This window comes from Poecilia formosa, unplaced genomic scaffold (assembly GCF_000485575.1).
Source record: "Poecilia formosa unplaced genomic scaffold, Poecilia_formosa-5.1.2 Scaffold42, whole genome shotgun sequence".
Lineage (NCBI taxonomy): Eukaryota > Metazoa > Chordata > Actinopteri > Cyprinodontiformes > Poeciliidae > Poecilia > Poecilia formosa.
The window spans coordinates 1,400,548-1,422,941 of record NW_006799981.1 but is presented as its reverse complement, the minus strand read 5'-3'; the positions used below and the strand labels follow the sequence as shown (position 1 = coordinate 1,422,941).

The window sequence follows — 22,394 nt, the reverse complement described above, 5'->3', positions numbered from 1 at the left end:
ACTCAGTAGTTAATAGACTTTTTAATATTTGTACTCTTACTTGAGTAATTTCTTGGATGGCTACTTTTTACTTTTACTTGAGTAAAAATATGTGGAAGTACTGCTACTCTTACTTGAGAACAATTTTTCGGTCATCTACCCACCTCTGCAGAATGGTCTAGTCAAAGTCCGGACTTAAATTCAAAATAGAATCAATCTGATTGACCTTCTTGAAGAATTATGCAAAGGCGGAAAATTGGAGAAAATCCCGAGTTTCCGCCACTTTGCGACTCTTATTGTGAAAGGTATCTACAGGAAGCGCTTCCCGTTTTTCCAGCCTGCTTCACTGCGTGTGTGTGAAGAGGGAGAGAGAGAAAGAAAATCCACTCCACTCAGAGTCTGCGGAGCGGGAGGAAGCAGAGTTGGGAGGTAAAGCGGGCTGAAGGAGGTCCGGGTGGTTCTGAGCTCGGTCGGACCCACGCAGCGGGCTGGAATGAGTCACAGCAGCCGACATTTCCGGCAGCTTTCCCCCTGTGAGCCACCTGGAAGTTCATAGAGTTGGGTCCAAACTTTCGGCTCGGTGTGAACTCAGTGGTTCGTGTAGCTGGCCTGGTTCGGGTTCCCTCTTATTTCTGCCGTGTTCCGGTGAAACCAGGTGAGCAGCCGAGGCCGTCCGGGCTTCTCCCCCGGGGGAGCTGCGCAGGGAAGCGGCGCTGGGATACCTGTGCGCACAAGGTGACTCGACTCTCGCTTTGACTCGACCTGCGGGTTTTTCTTCGGGAGAACCGAACTGGGAACCATGGATGTACCGGCAGGGGGTAAAACCCGGCGGAGGGTAAACTCCGGGGTAACCCGGAGAGGAAAAACCCTGCTGGATGTTCTGTACGCGGCTGGATTCATCTGCCTCCAAGGTCGGTACTAAGTTTCTCTTCGCTCAGTTACAATGTATCCGCTTCCGAGCATGCCCTGCTGGTTAAAACGCTGATTAATCATCATCATGAGACTTCTGCCTGGATGTGGGGTTTCGATGTGAAAAGTTGGAGTTAAAGTTTGTGTTTGGAGTAGGAGGGGGTGGACCCCTCCCCCACTGACCCCCAGTGAGGGGGAGAAACGACTAACATTTATAGTGCAAGCGAAGCCTGCCTGCATAATGAGTCAAATTTACAGATGCATTTTGTTCTGCAGAGGTTTGCACCTCAAACCTTTTTGTGAAGCATACGAAAAAGTGGGCGTGCATTTGTGTTTATTCTGTTTTGGATTATTTATCCTTGTTTTATGTAGCTTTTTCTTAATAAAAGTGTATCTGCATGCTCCTACTTCCTTAAGTGTAACACATTTTAGGTGTTACACCTCCACTGTGGGACAAAAACAAGTTTACCCTGCAGATACTGCAGGTATGTCCTGACACAGACTCTAAAACTGGTTAAAAGAGGCAGTAGCCCAGGGCTCTGAGTTTTAGGGGACTCCTAAATTATTGTTGTTTTCCAAACATGGCCTCATTTTGCATGTAGTATTTTATTTTATTTTTTAAATGCTGTTGGAGTTTTGTTATTTTAATCTACACAGCAATATTTGAAAATGATGTTTTTGGGACCAACATGGAGTCATCTGTTAGATGTTTTAAACAAACTATTCTTCAATTTGTACCTGTAAATGTGTGGGCTTGCCTAACAGTTTCTGTACTTTGCATGAGTAAAATATGTTTTATTTTTTCTGGGACAGGGCACCAAACTGGCTCCAGCCCAGGGGCCCCCATTCCTCTAAATCCGGCCCTGGTTATTTCTCTGCCAGCTTTTGGACATCTAGAGAGACAAATATGTTTACTTGATTATTGTTCTTTGCAAAGTAGCTCAAAATCAGTCAGATTGGATGGAGATTATCCATGACCATTGATTTTTCAAGTCATGCCACAGTTTTTGTTCTTGGATTTGGGTCTGTACTTTGACTAGGCCACCCTCATGCTTTGATTTGAACCAGTTTTGTAGTTGTCTTTTTTTACCCCCAGGGATTCCCTGTTTTTAGCTCCATCCATTTTTCCATCACCTCTAATCAGCTTCCTTGGTTAAGCTGAAAAAACGACCCCACAGCATGATGCTGCTACGACCCGTTTCCCTTGGACTTCATGACAGGGATGAGCATTTATTGTGGAAAAATTAAATTTATTAATGCCCTTATAAACTAACAGTATTTTAGAAATACTTTTTTTTTTTTACACACAAAAGCACCAATAAACATCAATTAAAAAAGCATGATTAAATGCATTTGCCTTTTAAAGTAAGTAAAGAAGCGCATTTCAAATGGCAAATGTTTTAAGTCACAGCCATACAGATACTTAAAGGAAGTAACTGTTTTTATACCATCACTTTTATTGTTCTGACAATAATACCACAAAATATTGCAAAAAGATTTGTAGGCCCGTATCGCCCACCTTTACTTCATGATGCTGCTTGTTCTCAAATATCCTCACAAACGTCAAAACGCCCTCAAAGAACTGCTGGGTTTACACTGAGATTAACATAAAAAGAGAGAACTCTTTATTTTTTGTTTTGATTTGGGGGCTTACGATGATCAATCAATCAAGTTTATTTGTGTAGCACGTTTCAGCAGCAAGGCAGTTCAAAGTGCTTTACATCATTAAAAACACAGAAAGCCATTAAAGACGCCACACAGTCAACAGAGGAAACCAGAAAACATTTCATTTTGCCAAGTGCCATTGTTGGGCATCAAATATTTTGGTCAATGTTTAATTTATTATGGTTCCCAGGCAGCTCAAAACAGTTGGGCTTTTAGCTTTGATTTAAATGAACTGAGTGTTTCAGCTGGTTTGCGGTTTTATTTTGCAGATTTGCAGTGCAGAGAAGCTGATTGCTGCTTCTTATGATGATGATGAGTTTATTTAATTTAATTAAAGGGGAGCACTGTAGCCTTGCAATAAGAAGGTCCTTGGTTCAAATCCTGGTCTGAGGTCTTTCTACATGAATTTATGTATCCATTTCTTTCCACTTCAGAATTATGCACCTTTTTTTTTCATTTAAATACTAGTGAAATATACTAAAATGTTGGCTGTAACATGATAAATTGTACCTTTGAAGGCACAGCTGTATGCTTTCCAGCATGTTGGATAACTGCCTCTCTGGCAAACGCTTATGGATGTTGCATGAATCCTAAAGTGGAGGAAAAGTCTCAATCTGCTCCCTGATCGTTGACCTCAAACAGAGGAACAAGAAGAAGAAAAATTAACTTTGTTCTTTAAGACTCAGAAAGTTCAAGACCTCAGCTGCAGAGCGAGGAAGAAGAAGAAGAAGAAGAAGAAGAAGAAGAAGAAGAAGAAAAACAGTGTAAACATCGGAGTGTGTGGAAAAGGAATTCTGTTCTCCTGCCGGGGATGAAGCTCATTAAATCAAAGCTCATCAGGTCAGAACTGAGACGGTTTTATCTGATTCTTGCAGATTGAGTTTTGCTGCTGCCGTGGCCGTCAGAGTGCCTGAATAAATTCCTTACAGCTGAAGTGTGTCTCTGCTCCCACTGCCCCCCCACCAACCACCGCCTGATGGTGCCCGTTTTTGGGGATGAATGTGTCCTCTGTGCGCCGGCAGCAGCAGGGGAGGCGGGTCCGCTGCGGGTTTGTTTTTATAAAACGTCTGAACAGAACCACTCCAGGTCCTGTCGTCTCAGATGGACCGCTGTTTAAAAAAAAAGAGGAAAAAAAAATCGCTTTTTTTTTTCTTCTTCTTGATGGTTATTTTTAACTAAATCTGCCTGTTCTGGTCAAATATTTGCACATAACGTTTTAGAAAACTATTAAGTGAAACAATCACACTTGAGTGTGTCGACTCTTTGTTGTTTCCATCTGTGGATGAAGCCATCTGGATCACCGTCCGACATAAAACCTCTTATATATAGTATTTTAGTGTTGGAAAAACACAACTCGGCGAGTTGTTTTTGTGCACATTCATAGGATTTCTTCATATTAGTGTGCATTTAATTAAACCACTATTGAGTTTAGGGATGCAAATAATTATTTTAGTAAAATATTGTGGTTATCAATCACATAAAAAATTGGAACATTAAACAGGTTTTTCATTTAACCATGTAAGACTTTGTTATACAATATTAGAAAACGATCAAAATATGCAAACAATTTCCTTAAAACGTGTTTTTACAGACGAGGGCTGAACTGTTCAATCATGACGCATCGATTATTGAAATCTTCAACTGATTTAGTAATCGACTAAACGTTAACTGGCCTTTTACTGAAAAAACGATATAATCAGAGCAATAATGGAGCCAAAACTGTACAACATGAATACACATTTTGCATTTAAGAAAAAAAACCCATTGATCTATAAATATGGCTAAAGTTTAGTTTTGGCTAAAGTTTTAACTTCACCCTGTTAAAACTCACTAAAGGAATGCAATGTTACTGTATTTTAAGCAATAAAATGTTTGTTTTTCTTATTAAAAAAGGAATTGAATTTCTAAACATTTTTACTGTATAAAAAAGGCTCAAGTGGTTAAATTAAATATCTGTAAAAAAATGATTTTATCTGATTAATTGTTTGGATAATCGGTTTCTAAAACAATTTTTAATTGCAGCCGTATGACAGACAGATGTTTTTTTATCTAAAATGCAAAATGTAAGTATATTTTGCACATTTTTGGCTTAATTACTATTCTGAAATTGTCTTTTTTGGGTCTGTATACTCCAGTTATCAATTACTAAATTAGTTTCATTATTTCAGTAATCGATTCGTCACGATTAATTACTTCAGGCCTAATGGAGTTGGTGGCTCAGTGAAAGCCTGGACGCTGTTCCTCTGAGCCTGTGGGACGTGTCCGTCCTGCAGACGCCCTCCTGACCTGCAGCACCGACCGGCGGTTTGCTTAGCCCGTTCATAAACAGCAGCTCCTACTGTACTGGAACAGATGGCTTCCTTTGAGAGCGTTTCGTTGGCGTTCACACCTGCTGCAGCTTTATTTAAGAGAGAGAGAGAGAAAAAACCCTTACGCTTTGCTCTCATTAACACTGCTGTGCCTGGAGGCCGCTTGGCTGCTCCTTCGTTTCCTGAATGCTCACATTGGGACGGGATAAGAGGATTATTACTGAATAAACTGAGATGTGTTGTGTGTGGATGAACTTATCTCTACCGAGCGATCTGCCAGCAGTTTATAAAGACAATGTGCACTTTGTTGTGTTATTTACAGGACACTGACTGTCATCTGAAGTGGATGATGCATGAATTAGCATGGAGCTTTAGAGGGAGAGTGGTAAGAAAAACGAAATAAAAATCTGATATTTGATGGTTTCAAGTCAAGTTGAAGTTTTCTATCGGTCCTTAGAAAGTCTGGAAAAGTACAGGATGTGATTTGTCCAAATTAGTCATGAAAAGATGGTGAAAGTTCATGCTTCCTATTGTGTTTGTGTTTGAAAGATTAATGTCGGAATGTGTGGGGAAAAGAGTCTTTAAACATTGTGTTATAATGGAGTCGCTGCTCTGCATGAAAAGTCTCATTTATTGCAGTATCTTCTAGATCTGGATGAGAATGAAGAAATATTTGTTTCCAGACTTTATTCCATGTCTTATTCTCTAGACCTTCCTTCCCTTTGTCTTTCCTTCCATTTTTCTCCTTGTCCTCCCTTCCTTCCTTCTTTGTCTCTTTCCTTAATTTTACCTTTTCTTCCTTCCTTTTGTTCTTGTTTCCCCATCCCCCTTTCCTTCCCTTCCTTCCTTGTGTCCTACCTCCATTCCTTCCTTCTACTTCTTGCCTGCTGAACATTTAGCCATTTTATATTTTAGCCATGGCTTATAGTTCTGGGAACTCTGAAACTGTTTTTCACGTGAGGTTTACAATATTTAAGAACAGTTTGTCTTTGTTTAGGTTTTGTTACATGGAGATTTAACAGCGTCACAAAGAAAAAAGGGGGAAAAAACACAACTGAGGTTAAAAACTTGACGAGGATAAATATGTGTCGTCGTGGACATCAGAAACTTTCACTGGTAGCTGTGGGACCGTGGGAGGATTTCTCAAGGCCCTCTGAGGCTCTGGTTTCTGCTCATTTATCAGGTGATGTTTATTCAGCTTTAGGTGAAGCTTTTGAACTTTTTCTCTTTTTTTTTTTTAACCCCAGTCACTATGCAGTTTACTCTCAGTCCATTATGGAGGGTTTTGGTCTCTGGGGATGATCTTCTTACACCATTTCAGTGGTTTAACTCATGGTTGTGAAATCTCTTGTTACCGACTTCGTGTCACCCGCCAGATCGATGCGTCGCTGGCGCTCGTTTGTCGCTCTCGTCACGTCGGTAACGGCAGTTTGAAAGCAAAACTATTTATGGATTACGCGGCTTTCCCCGTCTCCTGAGCTTTCCTTACATTTCATTGAAACCATCGTCAAGTCTTGGCTCAGTGGTTGCCAAAAAACAACCGATTCACCAGCCTGAGGGAGAGATTAGAAAGAAAAATGGATATGATAGCTTATAAGACGTCTTGTCAGCTAATATTTTCCGTGCTCTTACATTAAACCTTCGGTATGTGTGTGGGAGAATCATACATAAATGAGAAAACCTTACCCCTTTTTGCCTTTTATAAACTTAAACAAAAATAGCAAAAATAGTGACTACCATGCAACCGAGCCACCGTATGTTTTTAATAAAGATCATACATGTCGGCTCATGTGTTAGTGATTTGGCTGCTCTGTGGATTTTGTTGTGGATCTTTTTCTTTTCTGCCGGGTCTGTTCCTCGTCCTGTCATGAAGGATCTCTGTTGTTTATCGACTTGGTTCCTCTGCAGCTCTTTGTCCTGTCTGAACTGTAGGACTGATTGTGACACACTCTTGATTTTGGTGTGTTAGGCGTAGCGGCATTTTTCTTTCTGCATTGTTTCTGAGGATTTGCTGCCATGCATCACTTGGTTAGCCTGTAAGAGATGCTAAATATTAATTTTTTTCCCTAAAATATTCCTAACTAGAATTGGAAAGAAAATCTAGGATGTCAGATGCCAAACCAAGTCATGTTAGACGAGGCATTGTTTACGCTGTCTTTCACCGCAATACTGCAGCACTGTAATTTAACACCTCTGAAAGTTGCTAGTTTTAAAGGGAAGTAAAATAACACACCAGAGTGAACCACCTCCTGCTGGTGGTTTGTGCATTTTTCTAACCATTACTGTAAGGAAAGCCTGCCTGTCCATTAGGGTTACACTGATAAACGAGCCCCAATTTCCTTAATATTGGGAGATTGGCGATCGGCCAATACTTGCATGACAAACCGTTTTTATCCACCAAAATGATCTACCTCTGCAAAGATGTGAAAATCAGCCTCTGTACCTGTTTTTCTCCACCATGAGAGAGGAGTGACTAACACTCTCTCCCATCAGCATTTATTGTTGATCATGTATCATGATACATTTATAAGTATTTTGATTTCTTGTTTTTGCGATAAATTGCAATTAATGCTTTAAAAATGATCTGTCTATATTGTTAATTTTGCAATTTTCTCCACTTCAATGAAATGTCAATAAATTTGAAAATATGATTAAATTCAATTACTGTGTGCAGCTTATTATTATTCACACTTCTTTATGTGACTGGTGTCCTGAAGACGTATATTACAAATAGGTATGCTTTTCAAGAGCAGCATTTATTTTTGTGGGGTTCTGATTGCTCCGTCTTTAGACACTACAAATCTATGATTGGCCAGAAAACTGGTGCACACACTGCTATCCTCAGATTTTTCAAGAGTATATCTAAAATATTTCAAAGCAATGTTTGGGAAGCTGAAATAACTTGGCGCAATAACATGACACACAATTAGCTGGTGTTTGTATGGCAGCCAATCCAGGAGGAACATTTACTTTTCTTGGCGCTCATTGGCTGCATCCTCAAGAGTTCAAATATAGAAGACTGAAAGCTTCTGCTGTAGTTCCAAGATGGTTTTTCACTGTGCATGTTGATGCATATTAAGGTGTATTTGGCATTCGAACATGAAATGGGCAGTTACAAATGATTTTAAAATGAGTCTCGGGTCATTATAGGTGTTAGCATGAGGTTGTGGTCCTCAACACCCACAAATACCGTTCCAGAGGGTAGCCAGTAAAAATATTTGATCGTTGTTTAGGGACAAAGAATCTCTCAAATGTTGCTCAATTAATTTTTAAAGATAAACTTTTGAAATTAAGCAGAATTTGGGCTTTTAAAGGAGCAGGCACATTTATTAAGAGTTGTAAACTTTAAGTTTGTTTGGCCTTTTAAAGGAAGCATTCAGTGACGAGTCACAGCTGGCAGTAAAATGAACCTCATTGATGTTTTCCTGCAATAGTTTTATTGTTTTTCCACTCTGTTCCTTGGGATCTGGACTAAAGTTCATGATTTATGCTGAACTGCAGAAATAAGATTTGGTTAAACTCATAGCAACTCAGTTTTTTTTTTTTTTTTAAGTTAAAATTTTTTTAGGTTTACAAACTACTACTACTACTACTACTAGAAGTGTAGTAGTTTGGCAGCCTGACCTTGTAACTCCCTCCTGTGATACTCCAGCTTCTCCGCCTGGCAGGCAGGTATGAGGCCCACATTGAGGAGGGACGGGAGGGGCTTCACAGCGTAACAAAATCCCCGTTTTGTTTTCAGTGTTTGGGGCAAAGCGTGAGCGTTGCTGCCGCTGCATTTAAATGCATCCGATTGAAACGTGCAGGAATGCCTCATTTGGCTGCAGCCCGTTTGAAGGGAGAGAAGGGAATAAAGGAGGGCGAGGAGGGGAGGAAGGCATGCCATCGCATAAACCCGGCAGCCATTAACTCTTTGTTGCCTGAGGCTGAATGAATTCATCAGAGCAACAGGCCCACAGGCAGAGAGACACCAGACAGCTTCTATTCAGCTCGTCTTTGTCGCAGCGGTGCATGGAAACAGGCTGACGAGGCCTCTGGTGTCTGATATCGTCAACGGCTGTTTCACCTCAGAGCCGTTCAGTCGGCCCAGCCGCTCAGATGCTTAAAAACTAATCTGTTCTGTGACCGATTTTCTGTTTGGAGATGCTCTTTGTTTTTCTAGTGGGGTTACAGCAGAGGTCCGGGGAATGGGTCTGTCTCCATGGCAGCGTGATGCGTTGACCTCGTGGTCCTCTCACCCAAATTAACCCAGCTGGGCCGGTGTGGAGGATGACGTGAGCCGGACTGATGTGGATGGGCTTATCAGAATGTTTTAGGTCTTCCCGGCTCCCTTCACTTCCTGTTCAGAGCGCCGCGGCTCTGCCTCTGTTCTCCTGGGATTTGGAGCAAAGCGTTGAAAATGAATAAATCAACCGAGAAGATGCATTTATTCTCCTAAACTGTTTGGATTTTTTTCAACTTCCACAAACTCCTTTTTTGACTTCTTTGAAGTGATTACTTTGCTGGTGATTAGTCGTCAGAATAAGCAAATAATTGATCAAAAACTATGAGCATATTTCTACATGTTTCTGTGTGAGATTATGTGGCTGCATTAAAATAGTTTTTAAAAACCTGTAAATGCAGAAGAGTGATGCATCCTGGATGTGAACATTGTTTCAAATGGGCCAATTTAACATCATCATTGTCAGATTTTGACCAGTTTCACCTTCTAGGAGACCCAGCCTCCCTCTGGTTGAATTTAATGGCTTCATAATCACTAGATGTGACCTGTACTGACCAAAGAACAGGCAGGCCATGTTTGTGGCCTGTGCACCCAGCAGATCTGGCTGATTACGAGCAGCATTGTTCTGTGTTAGCAGGCAGTAATTGCTTTAGAGGAGGGGGGCTCACCAGACAACAACCATGGTTGTTTTTCTGGGGTTTTTAATCACGTTAAACAACCCGACCACCAGCAACAGCTTCATTCCTTCTCCACCATTTCTGTAGCCGCACACTCTTTCACCTCCCTCTGCTCTTTTCCACTTTGCTCGTTCCACTTTCGTAAACCATGCCAAGTACCGAGCCACCCCTCCCTAAAGCCCCTCCATCCTTTCTGGTGTTGTCCTCTTTTTGAACCTTCCTCTAAGGAGTCTGTGTTAATCCAGACAGCAGGATGGAGCGGCGCAGGAGGAATAATTGAGTAGGTTTGCAGAATAAGGAGGTCTTGGAAGGAGTCCGTCTCTCTGAAGCTGCTCTGCTGATAGGAAAAGCAGATTCATCAAAGCTGTTTTTATATGCGGGTTTCCTCCAGAAATATCCTGACTTGTTGGCGTGCTCGCTTTGTCTTAGGGGTCCAATTTGTGCCTCCATTGTCCAAAACACCCCCAGAATATGTAACCGACAGAGAGCCTGTTAGGGGTTTTGTTCTCAGTTGGCACAAATATTTTCCTCTAGTTTTTTTTTTTTTTTTTTTTTTCCTTGTTCATCTTTGAGTTTTATGGACACTTTTTGTATTCTGTTAAAAAAATGATAAATTATGAACAACCATTCAACTGGCTCCATAACTCATTTTAACAAAATTTGATTTAGAGCTGCGACTAATGACTATTTCAGTAATTGAATATTCTGATTAACTGATTTCTTTTGATGATTAATCTGAGAAAAAATGTCCAAATTCTTCAGATTTTTCCTTTAACTATCTTATACAGTATTAGAAATGCATTAAAATGCAAATAAATCAATTCTTCTTTGAATTAGAAATTCAACTTTGCATTGCCTGACATGCAATAAGATGGCGATCCTTTGGAGAACCCTTGATCATTTGCAGGATGCATCTGCAACTACAATACTACTTCTAACATTAGTATGTGAGAAGCTCAGCCCTTTCTGCTCAACTTTAAATCAATACACTGTAAAGCTAATGACTGCATAGGAAAACATCCCTAAGATCTTTTGCACAGAATTTGAACCAGTTGGAGCAAAAACTATGTCACTCGAGGAGTTCTGAACAAAAAAGTTTTATTAACTTCAATGCAAAATGCATTTTTTTTTTTGCTCCATTTTGGCTTAGTGCCCTTAAGGTGTTGTTCCTTCAGTAAATCTGCTTTTTTAGAGTCTGCATGCTCCGGTGAATGATTGATCAATTACTAAATTAGGTGAAGATTATTTCAACAGTCGATTAATCACAATTAATCTGTTTAATCACTTCAATCCTCATTAGACTGTATGGTTATGACTGCACATCTCCATCAGTTATTATCAGCCTCAGTCAACATGTTTCTTTAGAAATGAGAGTTTAAAAGCCCACAGAGGACAGACGTAACGCAGGCCTTAACAATGGGCTGCTCTGTGCAGGTGCAGCCAGCTGACACAACCTTGTTGATTACGCTGCACAGGGCCAGTGTTTCCTGTTCTTATCTGCTGAGGTGACGACAGACAGAAATGTGTTGTGTTGTGTCTGACAATTAACAATGGTCCCTCAGCTCGCCCCCATGTACCAAACGGCGGAGGAAATCGATGTTGTGCTGCCGTCGTTTCCTCCTGCAGTAACGCACAGCGGATGAGGATCTCAAAGCATCCTCCCTCCCCCCGGACCACCGTGGCTTTTGTGTCCTCATCCAGGTTAGGACCCAGGCGGACGGCCACGGTCCTGTCTTTCGTCGCGTTGCCGGGTGTGTGGGTTTTGTTTACGTGTGTGTGGTGAGGAGGGTGAAGGCTGCGGACTCCCTGCGGGCCTCAAAAACAGCCGTGGCAGGAGAAGACCGGCAGCTGTTTGGTTGTTGACTTCCTGTGGTGCAGACGGAGACCCCATGCTGCTCAAAACCAGATTCTTTTACTGTGGCTGGATTTTTTTTTTTTTTAGTTTTAAGTTATGTGAACACAGATTCTTGCTTGAACAATAGACGTCTCTGAGGATGAGTTTATGGTCTGCTTCTGGCTTTTAAAAGCATGTGACTGATTATTGATGGACTCTGGAGAAACCCTCTTAATGTTGTTGTGCTTCATTTGTTGCAGTTTGCTTCCCTCTCATTTTTAAAACATGACTCCATGATCCTTCACTCTGAGGTAAAAATTTAAGTGAAAGCTTCACACACAGTAGAAACAAGGAGGTGTTTTTCTTGGCTATATTTTAGTGAGCAGTGGTGCCATCTGTTTGTTTAGCATTGAAGCCCAGATTCAAAAGCACTCTTTCGCCATTCAAATGCAAAAAATGGGATGATTGTATTTCTTTCTGGTTGTTGGGCTGGAATGTGAAATCCGAGATTTGTTGAGTCACCTTGACAAGCTATGAAAAACTATATTTTGTAGTGGATTTTACTTGTGATATTCTGCATTTTACAAATCACATTGTATAAATCAGGAGGTTTCAGTTACAGATGAAATTGCCCTATATTTGCATTAAAAGACGGTCAACATGGTGTAATCTACTATAGTCATATAATTCACATAGGGAACAGGACTGGGTGATGTGGCTCAAAAATTATGTCTGATTTTCTCATATCAAATCCAGTTTCAATAACTTTTTGTCTCCCTTTTATTTCTTAAATAGAATTTACAAGTGACAGAAAACACTTAAAACTTATTTGTGTTTCAATCATCTCTTCAATCAGCATCTCCATGAAGCTTGTTAGCAGACCACACTTTTTCCTTTCACCAAATGTTCCACTATAGACCAAAAAAAAGCTCTCTGACCGTATGTATAGTGCTACTATTTGAATTCAATTACTTTGATCAAACTAATTTCTTGATGTATTAACCTAAATCACGGGGCCTACTATTTCAAATTTATATACATTTTGCTATATTTTCAACAGCAAAACCTGAGCTCCATTTTGACTTTTGATCCAATAGGTGTCTTATGCACATTATGATGCTACTGGCAAATCCTCCGCTTTGCATCACACTAGTTTGTCAAACACCTCCCTATCCTCCTTTGTGAGTTGTAGCATTTTGGCATCTTATTCAGAGATGTAGCTCTGCTTTCTTGCCCAGATGCGTTTTTGCGCCATGACTTCACCGGTACTCTTTCATCTCTTTTGGGATGGTTTCCAGGCACAACTCTTTCTGCGCCTTTGTGTCCTGTCATTTCGCAGGAAGCAAAGAAAAGGTTGCAGTGAAAGCTACACCTCTGCCTTTCCCCCTTGTAACCTCTCAGGGCCGTCTTGAAATGAGGTCAGATGACACACGAGCCCCTGAGTTGAACCTCCGCCCTATCTCTCTTTTCAGCGTTTACACGGATGCTCTGAAACCGGGAAAAGACGACTGAAACAGCAGCTCGCTCCCTGGAGTGAGATTGAGAAATTCTGCGGTCGGCTGTCAGAAAAAGAAGAAATCATGTTCAAACCAAGAGTCTTGAGTGACGGACGCCTCGGAGCACTCGTTGCTTTTAAATACAAGCAAAGCTGGAAAGATATGTGCCAAAAGTCAGCTGCAGAGTTATTGACAGTCAGTCTCACGTTTCCATTTAAAGTGCTGTGGTATAATTAGCTCCCAACTTTCAAGTGTTTAGGTGAGAAAACCATTGTGTCCTGATGAAAGCTGCAGTTATCTTTACATCAGCTCCACTTGTAAGAGTGAGGATTCTGCAGCAGACTGGGGGCTAGTCATGAATTAAAGAAGTGCCTCTGCTCGTAGACACACGTCCAAGTGTTTCTCATCTTTAACAAGAAAGGGCTGGATGTCCTGCAGCTTTTCCTCTTCCCATCCTTCCTTTGTTTGATCGTGTTGTTTTCTGGCGCTGTGAGTCTTTGTGAATCTCTGCGGTTCAAACGGCATTAAACATGAGTGAGGAAATGCTGAGGCCTCCACAGAGTGTTCTGGGCTCATGGAAGCCATGCAGCTGGTCCAGACCTCCAACTGTTGGACTCCTTTGGGAAACCTAAGATTGTCACTAATTTTACTGCCTACTGACTTTTTTGGCTTTAGTGTTCTTTAGTTGATAAAGGTCAGTGGGCCGGGCCTCGATCCTGTGATGAGTGAGTTGAGGCCTGAGGCCTCCGTATATAGGTTGCACGGTTTATCCCTTCACCACCGTCTCTCTTTAAACTTAGTTTAAATCCAAAGGAAACCAGGATTTGTGCAGCTATATGTACCGACCAATAAATCAGACCTGTATTTTGAAAATTGTTACCACAGCTCAGGGTCCCAAAGATACCTTTCTGTCCATCTTCTCTGGACATTATTTCTATTTACCCAGGACAGGTTTCTCATTAGTCAAACACAAATTGCCTCCAATGTCCGTCTTTGTCCAGAGCAGGTTTCCGTCTTTGTCGATCTTCATTCAGGACAAGTTTCTCTCCATGTCCATCTTTGTTCATTACAGGTTTAGCTCTTTACTCGGGACAGTTTTTGCTTTTCATTTGTCTTTGTTCAGGACACGTGTTGTCCTTTGTCAATCAGTTGAGGTTTCCTGCATTCTCTTTTTCCAGAGCAGGATTTCATCTTCATCCTGGACGTGTTCCCCGTCCATTCGTCTTCATCGAGGACAGGTTTCTCCCTTCATCTGTCTTTGTCTAGGGCAGGTTCCACCTTTTGTCCATCTTTGTTCAGGACAGATTTACCCCTTTTGTCCACCAGATGTTTCCTCCATTGTCCATCTTCATTCAGGGCAGGTTTGTCTTTCTCCTGAAATTCGACGTTTCTGTCTGTGTCCTTGTCCCCATTTTCTGAAATCAACATTTTGTTTACTGTAATACTCTTTGTATATTTAGCCCCTTCAGTCTTCCAGTCTAGACAAAGATGATTAATCCCTTATAAAATTCTAACACGTCTTTTTGAAATTGCACGTCACGTCCTGTCACAAATTTACATGAGCATCTTGTTTTCTTCTTCCACGGTTGCAGTTCTGTCTAAAATGCCTTTGAGAGCTGGTATTTAATGTAGTTTTACAGAGGGGTAAAGTTGGTGAGTCAGTCCTTGAAAGTCGTTTAAAGTCGTTAACCTGAGTTTTGAACACTGCCCTCAGGGCGGCTTCAATCTCAGGCGGGAATGTGGTTAAATTAGGGATCTGGAGAATGTTGGGTTGTGAGTAGTCAGGGAGGATTAGAGGGTCGATGAAGAAACGAAGGTCGGTCAACCTTCCCCTTAAAGACACCCTCAGGTTTCTATGTAGTCTGACACTAATGGACATTACGTGATCATAAAGGTTGAACATCCAAAGATTTTCAGCAGCTGATGAATTATTAAAGTTCACAAGCTTTTTCGTCAGTTTGTTCCTGAATAGACTTGCATAAAATATTCAAGACACTGTGACTCATTGGTATATGAAAGTTGACTGGATCTTGATTATGCTCATGTTGCACAAGTGCTGCCTTCGTCAGTCTGGAGAGGAGCTGAGAAACGGTCCACAACACGGTAACTAACCTAATTACCCTTGTAAAGAATTGCATGTGTAGCTATGTGTCCTCTTGGTCTTTGCCAGCTTGATCCTGTGATGCTAATCTGGTTCTGGTTTGGGTCATGCGGTGGGGTCTGACCTCCTGTGATCCCAGTTAGATGTATTCAAAACAAATCTAAATTATCAGCTAAATAAACCAGACAAGAACAGGATATGTGTGTTCAGACTTAGTTATATAAGGCTGAAATGATGTTTCTATGATGGAAAATGTCCCCAGTGTTGTTTCTCTCTTGCTACGGCTCATGCATTTTACATTGTGTTGGTCTATCACATAAATACTAAAGTTTGTGGTTGCATACTTTTGCAAAGCAATGCATGTTTTATTACTAGTGAGTTTAATTGGAAAAAGTAATAGGAGGGCATTTTAAAACTAGAGTTTTAATTTAATGTAAGACCATATGCTTCCTATTTGCTCCCATTTAACAAAAAAAGTGTTTGTTTTTTTTAGATTTTAGCTGTTCCGATGGTGTTGAAGTGCTTAAATCTGGTATTCTTAACATACTGTGGAAAGTTTGTTAATCGGTTCCTTGTGATTGTTCGCCTGCTGCTCATCGTCTGTCGAAGCTGTTTCACATTTATTAACCTCCTTTGAGAGGCGATAAGGAAAGGCTTGGCACTTCTCACTCTTTCTTAGCAAACCGAACAAAAGGACATTGTTTGTAAAACTGTTATTTCTTTATTTGATTAATATACAAGTAGGTTAATTGTGTGAATTTCCCATAGAGCATAATATGACTTTTGGCACTAACCCAACAAAAGCAAGAAAATTCAACTTAAAAACGGGTTGATTGCAAAATAAAACAAATGTAACTGATTTTCCTTCATTTAATGGAGCCCATTTTTTCCTGTTGACTCAGGGATGTATAATACATGGGTTTTGTTTTTAGGAGTACAAAAAACAAGTGCATTGCAATAAACTTGTGGGTCATTTGTGTTAAAAGCCCAGAAAGTAAATTATTTTGTTTTTCTGCTCTGTCTTCAAAGCAAACTTTTACCCCAAATGAGTCTATCAAGCCACTGGAAAACAAATATATTTTTCTTTCCATTTTAACAAGACTTTATTGAATCAATATATTGTTGCAGCCCTACCTCAAACCCTCTGTCAAGTACAATGGAGGATGCGTGGTGCTGTGGGCCGGTATGTTTTCTAAAGGCAGTGGAATCGTTACTAGAGTTTAAGGCACATAAACTCCTTAAAATGGCAGAGCATTACATAGAAATATCTGCTGTGCCTCTTCCAGAAAACTGAAAATGTTCAGAGGTTTGCTCTTTCTATAAAATTTTGTCAAACGTTTGGCTTAATTGATGTAAAAATGGATTGCAAGACAAAAAAACAAACCTTCCTTTGTCAGCTTTGTACTCTGAATCCATTAGAAAATGTGCAGGAAGAGCTCAAGAGAAGATGAGCAGAAAATCTAGAGCTTTTGCAAAGAGTTGGACTTTACCAGCCAGGTCAATGGGTATAAACAGCAGTTCATTTGTAGTTAGGGAAGTTGTTAACCTTGTTTGCCAATGTAATTTTGATTGTCCATAGCAACCATTAAAAAAAAAAAAAGATCTTTGCTCACTAGAATCGGTGGCTCATTGTGTCTGCATGGCAGAAAACATCTATTTTAGACCCTCGGTGGTTACAATAGTCTCCCCTGCTTTAAAAAACATGACCAGGGCATCAAACATGGGAAGAAAAGTCACTATAATAAGAAAGTCAAGAACTGTGCTGCTGCCATGTTGTAAATTTTGCAAGAATTAAAGTCCTAGATGAAAGTAATTTTGGTCTGTTTGTTCATAAAAAAGCTGGACCATTGCAGTGCTAATGCTACAAGTCTGCACAGATAATGCACTTTGTCCAAACATGAATAAATGAACACTGACGCAATGGTAGTCAGTGACTCTCTCCCTCTCTTTCTATCTTTGTGAAACTCAAACAGTGGGTCTATCTCACCTTGCATACCTTAACATTGTGGGAATTTTTCAATGCAGCATTGTAAGGACTAAAGAGGACAGACTATAGAGCTTTTCTGAAAGAATGTCTGTTTTTTTTTATCCGCACAGAGTGGCAGAAACTAGTCAAGCAGCAAGGTGTGAGACGGAGACTAGGTAGAAAAACGGGTTGTTGGTGATAAATGGCAGTCCTGGGTTGGAAAGTGTCTCCTTTCCGACAGAGGAGTGGGGCTTTGTCTTGAAATGCAAGCTGCTTCTCTCCAGCCGCTGCCAGCTTCTCAGGATCTCCAACTTTCAATAGGAGAGGTGGAAAGAAGAGAGATATTTGTTACAGGGAGATGCCTCAGGGTGACACGGGGGGATAAAAAGATTTGAGTAGCTGTTGCTGTCTGTTAAAAAGGGATTAGCATTTAATTAGAGCCGTGGTCAAGTATCATTATACCATCATATATTCTCAGCGTAACGGGGAGAGCCCTCTTCAGGTGTCCACAACTAAAACCTTCATTACCATGATGCATATGTGACATTTAAGCTCCCCCTTTCCACAGTGCCTGGCAAAAACAACTTCATCTCCCAGTTTTTATTGGGGTTTTATGTGGTAAACAAACACCAAGCAGCACATAATTGTACAGTAAAAGGAAAACAATACATTGCTGTAAAGCTCAAGGAACATCTGACAGATCAAGACAGTTTAGAGGCCTACAGTAACTTTGGAATAGCTACAGAAATCCACAACTCTACAAATCTTAAGGAAAAGTGGCTAGTAGAAAGCCACTGTTGTCAGAGCACCATTAGAAGTCCCATTTAATGTTTGGCACAAGTCATGTTGAGGACTCAGGAATATGTGGAAGAAGATGCTGACCCAAAATGTCATAGTCATGGTTGCTGATTTCCTGCATTTGTCATGACAAATTCCTTAATTTCCAACAATTCCACGTAGGTGGACACAGTGCCTCATCCTTATAGTCTGAGGCGTTTCCTCCCATGTATTTTTAGTTCGCTGGAAGACCATCGCTTGCCAATCTGATGGAGCTTGAGATATGTAGCAAAGAAGACTGCGCAAAGAGAGAGATCCAATAGATCCATACCCCAAAGCATTTGTAGCTGTAATTACAGTGAAGGGGAGTTAAACAAAGTAATGACTTGGATTATAGTTTTTAAATGTTTTTTGTGAACCACTTTTCACAGTTTTGTTCTACTCGTTCTTGGTCTACAACCAATAATCATAAAAAAATACTTTGTGGTTAGTGGTAACGTGACAGAATGTGAAATAGTTGGCGTATGACTACCTTGTTGTAAAACTTTATTCCTCCTTTGTGTTATCATGGTTTAGAGATTTTTTTATGAAATGTCTTTCTAATCATATTTGCACCTAATTCTGGACTAGCTTTGAGCTTCAAATTTACTGCTTCTCTTTAATTTACACCTAATTTTGTTCATTTTGCTGGTATTTCAGAAATCCCCTTTTTAAATGAGCTTGTCTATTCAACAGACATGACAGAGATTAAAGTGCTGAAAACATTCCCCTCTTCTCTCCCCTTGAAGTGTCACTACATGCCACGTAAAACTGGAAATTCCAGGAAACCAAATTTTTCCTTCAGGATAATGAAATGAAGCCCCCCTTTTTTCTGTAGAAAGACCTGTTGTGTGCAGCCATAGTGGTCTTTTTGAGCTTTCAACCAGAAGTTATTGAAGGCAACATGCACATCATGGCCTGTTTAAGTTACTTTTGCTGCAAGGTGAATGTTGACCTTTTGCGGTCTGTGATTTACTTCTTCCTACTTCAATGATCCAGCACTTTGTGGTTGGGGTATGTTGGGTCTGTTTTTGTGCTTTAAAGGTTACAAAAGTTGTGTAGTGTTGAAGGTAATGGTTGCAGTCAGTCTTATCCGCCTCCTGACTGTTTTGATTGATGCTGAAGGCTGATGGAAATTGCGTTGCCTCATTGTTCTAGTTCCTGGTCTTTGTATTCTAATTTATGCATCTTTAGAGGAGAGCTCGTTTGGTGTAAGGGTGACTCTGCATGTGTTTAAGACTTATCAGATGGGTGTCCTTGGATCTGTCTTTGGAAATGCAAGATTCAGTCATTGTGAGGCATTCCTGCTGGTAGGACTGAGATTGCCTAGGTTGGGAGCTACAGGATCAACAAAATGCACAGCGTCAATGTTCGGTGATTTGCTTTGATCAGCCAGTGAGACCAAATGGGAGTCATGAAGACCTCTGAGCTCACCAGTGAACCATGACTCTTGAGATGGATTAATCTTTGTTGCAGCAAGAGCAAAGTAGAGACACAGACACTGTGCAATGAGTTTGTTAGACATTTAATTAATAAATACACAAAATATATTTCCCAGATCTAGTCAGGAGTGCAGTTCTGTAATAAGTCAACCCATGATGAGAGGGAGTAACTGGTGAACTAATGCTATCGCCATCAAGTCAGAACGCAACTTTGTGGGCTGATGTAAGATGTTGTTCATCCTGATTACAATAAGCTGATGTTTAAGACTGTTTTGTTGAAGAAAGGAAGCAGTTTTTGAGTTCACCTGTTGTGACAACAAAGGTTAGCCAACAATCACTTCTCGGGAAAACGATAGAAAAAGATGAAAATGATTTAGAAGCACAGAGAATATCACTGCTGGCTAATTTATAGCTAGGTAAGCAGATGCTAAAATTAGCATCTCCCTTGTAGTGTCCATCTAGTGCCACATTACAAGGCTATTTCATTTTTTCCTTTTAATCAAATCTGGATTTGATCATCTCTTTGTCCAAATCTAAAGTAGTTGCTTTGTATAGTTCTAAACCAACCGGAAATTAATCAAAACATGAAATTATAATACACTGGCTGAATGTTGCAGTGTTGATTATGATTAACCCACATTTTCCTGAGTCGTCTTGTTCTTTTTTTCATCATTGCAATCCTCACCATTTTTCTTGAGCTTCATCATCTTGGCTACTAAAGTAATTCAAGTGTAGCATCAGAGGTAGTTGATTCATCTAACTAGCCAAATATTCAGGGTTTGAATGCATGACAATAAAAATACATTCTTCCAAAATATTGCATTACAATTTGCACTGTGATTTACTGATTCGCCAGTCAATGAATTATTGATCAGATTAAGACAAATTTCCCCTTAATCAGCTCTGACAGGTTATTGACAGGAAATGCACAAAAATTTGATTGCTTTTCTTTTTTATGTATTTTTACTTTATGTGTAATTTGCTTTGAGTTTAGTAGAAATTATCTAAAGGTTAAGAACATTTGAATCACAAATGGTAATAAAAATTACATAATTTCTTAATATTGCCAGTCTGGTATGTAGATTAGACTTCTATTTAAAGAAATAAAAAGAAATCAAGCCTGACCAGTATATCTCAACCTTAATTGTCAGTTGAACTGGCTTTTTTTTTTCTCTCGCTTGGATTTATCTGTGGAATATATTAGTTTTCTATGCCACACCAAGTAAGTTGTGACTCATACTAATGGAGACCAGAGTTTCAGAAGAACCACAGAGGCAGTCTCATTCAAAGCATTGTAACGTAGGGCTTAGTTTTAAGGCTGCCACTCTCACACCATGGAGCAGAGAAGTGTCTCGACACATCTTATTCCAACACAAAAGAAGACTGTGATGTACATACAAATGAGCCTATAATTGGTGTTTTTGTCACCCACTTTCTTTTTAGTTTAATCTCACAAACAAACCTACTGTGCACAGGCATATGTGTGCAATCCTGGTGTTTTAGGGTTGCGTTGGTGCACATTTTATGCAAGCGTCCGGTAAGCAGACTCTGAACTCTTCCCCCCTTCCTGTTTTCCTCCTCAACTGTCTCTCCACTGTCCCCATTAACTCTCAGCCTGAGCCTTAGGTAAAGTAAAACATTGTTCTCTGTGTGTGTGCATGGCTGCAGGGGGTGGTGTGTAAAGCAGGAAGTAATTAGAGCTAATTATTCAGCTTTAATCATTAAAAAAACCTCCACTGATGCTGCATCACCACCATGCCTTGTTAACCAGCATTCACTATATAATTACTGCTCATTGTGGTTTGTTGGGCGAAACAATGAGGTTTGTTTTTAATGGTCGCTCTGAGTAACTTGAAAGTTTTCTAGAAGCCTCATGCATTCCCTGAAGGTTTTAAATCTCGACTTTTAGCGCCTCCGTCTTATCCGAGTTGGTCTAAAGTGCTGGGGGAAGTAGGACAGTCTTTACAAGGAGCCATCTATTGTCATCGGAGCAATTAAGTTGGTTTCTTTCATCTGAACATCTCTTTTGAAACGGACATTGCACTTAGCAGCTCACTGAGCAGGGACCAAGTGCTAACTAAAATAAAGATATGTGGGGGTGTTGAGGTTTGTTGTTGGGACGCTACAGATGCAGCGTTCCTGATCGCCAGACGCTGTTGGCTCTGTAAAGTTCGCTACGCTAAAGAGACGTTCGGTTACTCATAGCTGTCAAGAGCAATTTACTCTGGGATCCTCGTTCTTCAGATGTTCAGTGTTGTCACCCTCAGACTTCAATAGCTCAATCCTGCTCTGCAGTATTTCACCTCACAGCAGTAAACTTGGAGTGCGAACTCACTTTATAGCCCAGTTGTTTTCAGTGAGCTCCTAGATCTGCTGCCCAACTTTTTTTTTTTTTATTGCGCCTTTTGAAGCTAAAACAACAGTTAGGATGATTGAATATGTGCCTGCAGGCTGTTGGCTCATTGTCACAAATGTCAGAACAAAAATCTGTACAGTTCTTTAATTCTTTATAAAAGGTAGATGATGTTTAGACTATGAGGACTTTGCTGATCCAGTTACGATGGTTAATAAAATCAGATTTAGAGAACAACTGTAGGCCTGTCACCGAACTATTTCCTGCAATCAATTGCTCTTTTGGATAATTCAACTTTCCTGACACATTTTAATTAGGTTCAGAGAATCTTATTGGACTGAAACAATTATTTTTAGTCTTATAAATAAAGTTTTTGATGTGATGTCAGACAACGTTACTGTCCTTCTCTGGTTTCGGACACTCAGGAACCTTTGACCATTTGTAAAATGTTACAAAGTTGAGCTCAGTTACTTACTTCAGCAGTTTTCTCATATAACTTTCTTTCTTCACACCTCGTCCTGCTTCACCGGTTTCCTCTCCATTGTAGATTTTAGCAGCTAAAACACCAAACCAATAGTATATTGTTTTTATGCTATAAATTCTAGTATTCTTTGTGTTTTTATAA

The 22,394-nt window shown here is 40.3% G+C and overlaps 1 protein-coding gene across 1 annotated transcript in view; it reads left to right on the top strand.

The window, feature by feature from the left end:
* The first annotated feature begins 359 nt into the window (after nt 1-359).
* ptk7b (protein tyrosine kinase 7b) overlaps nt 360-22,394 on the top strand; it is a 77,554-nt gene continuing 55,519 nt past the window's right edge. The window contains exon 1 of the mRNA XM_007551464.2: nt 360-890. Coding sequence (XP_007551526.1) covers nt 779-890 — 112 coding nt within the window. The 5' untranslated portion in view covers nt 360-778. The remainder of the gene's footprint in view (nt 891-22,394) is intronic.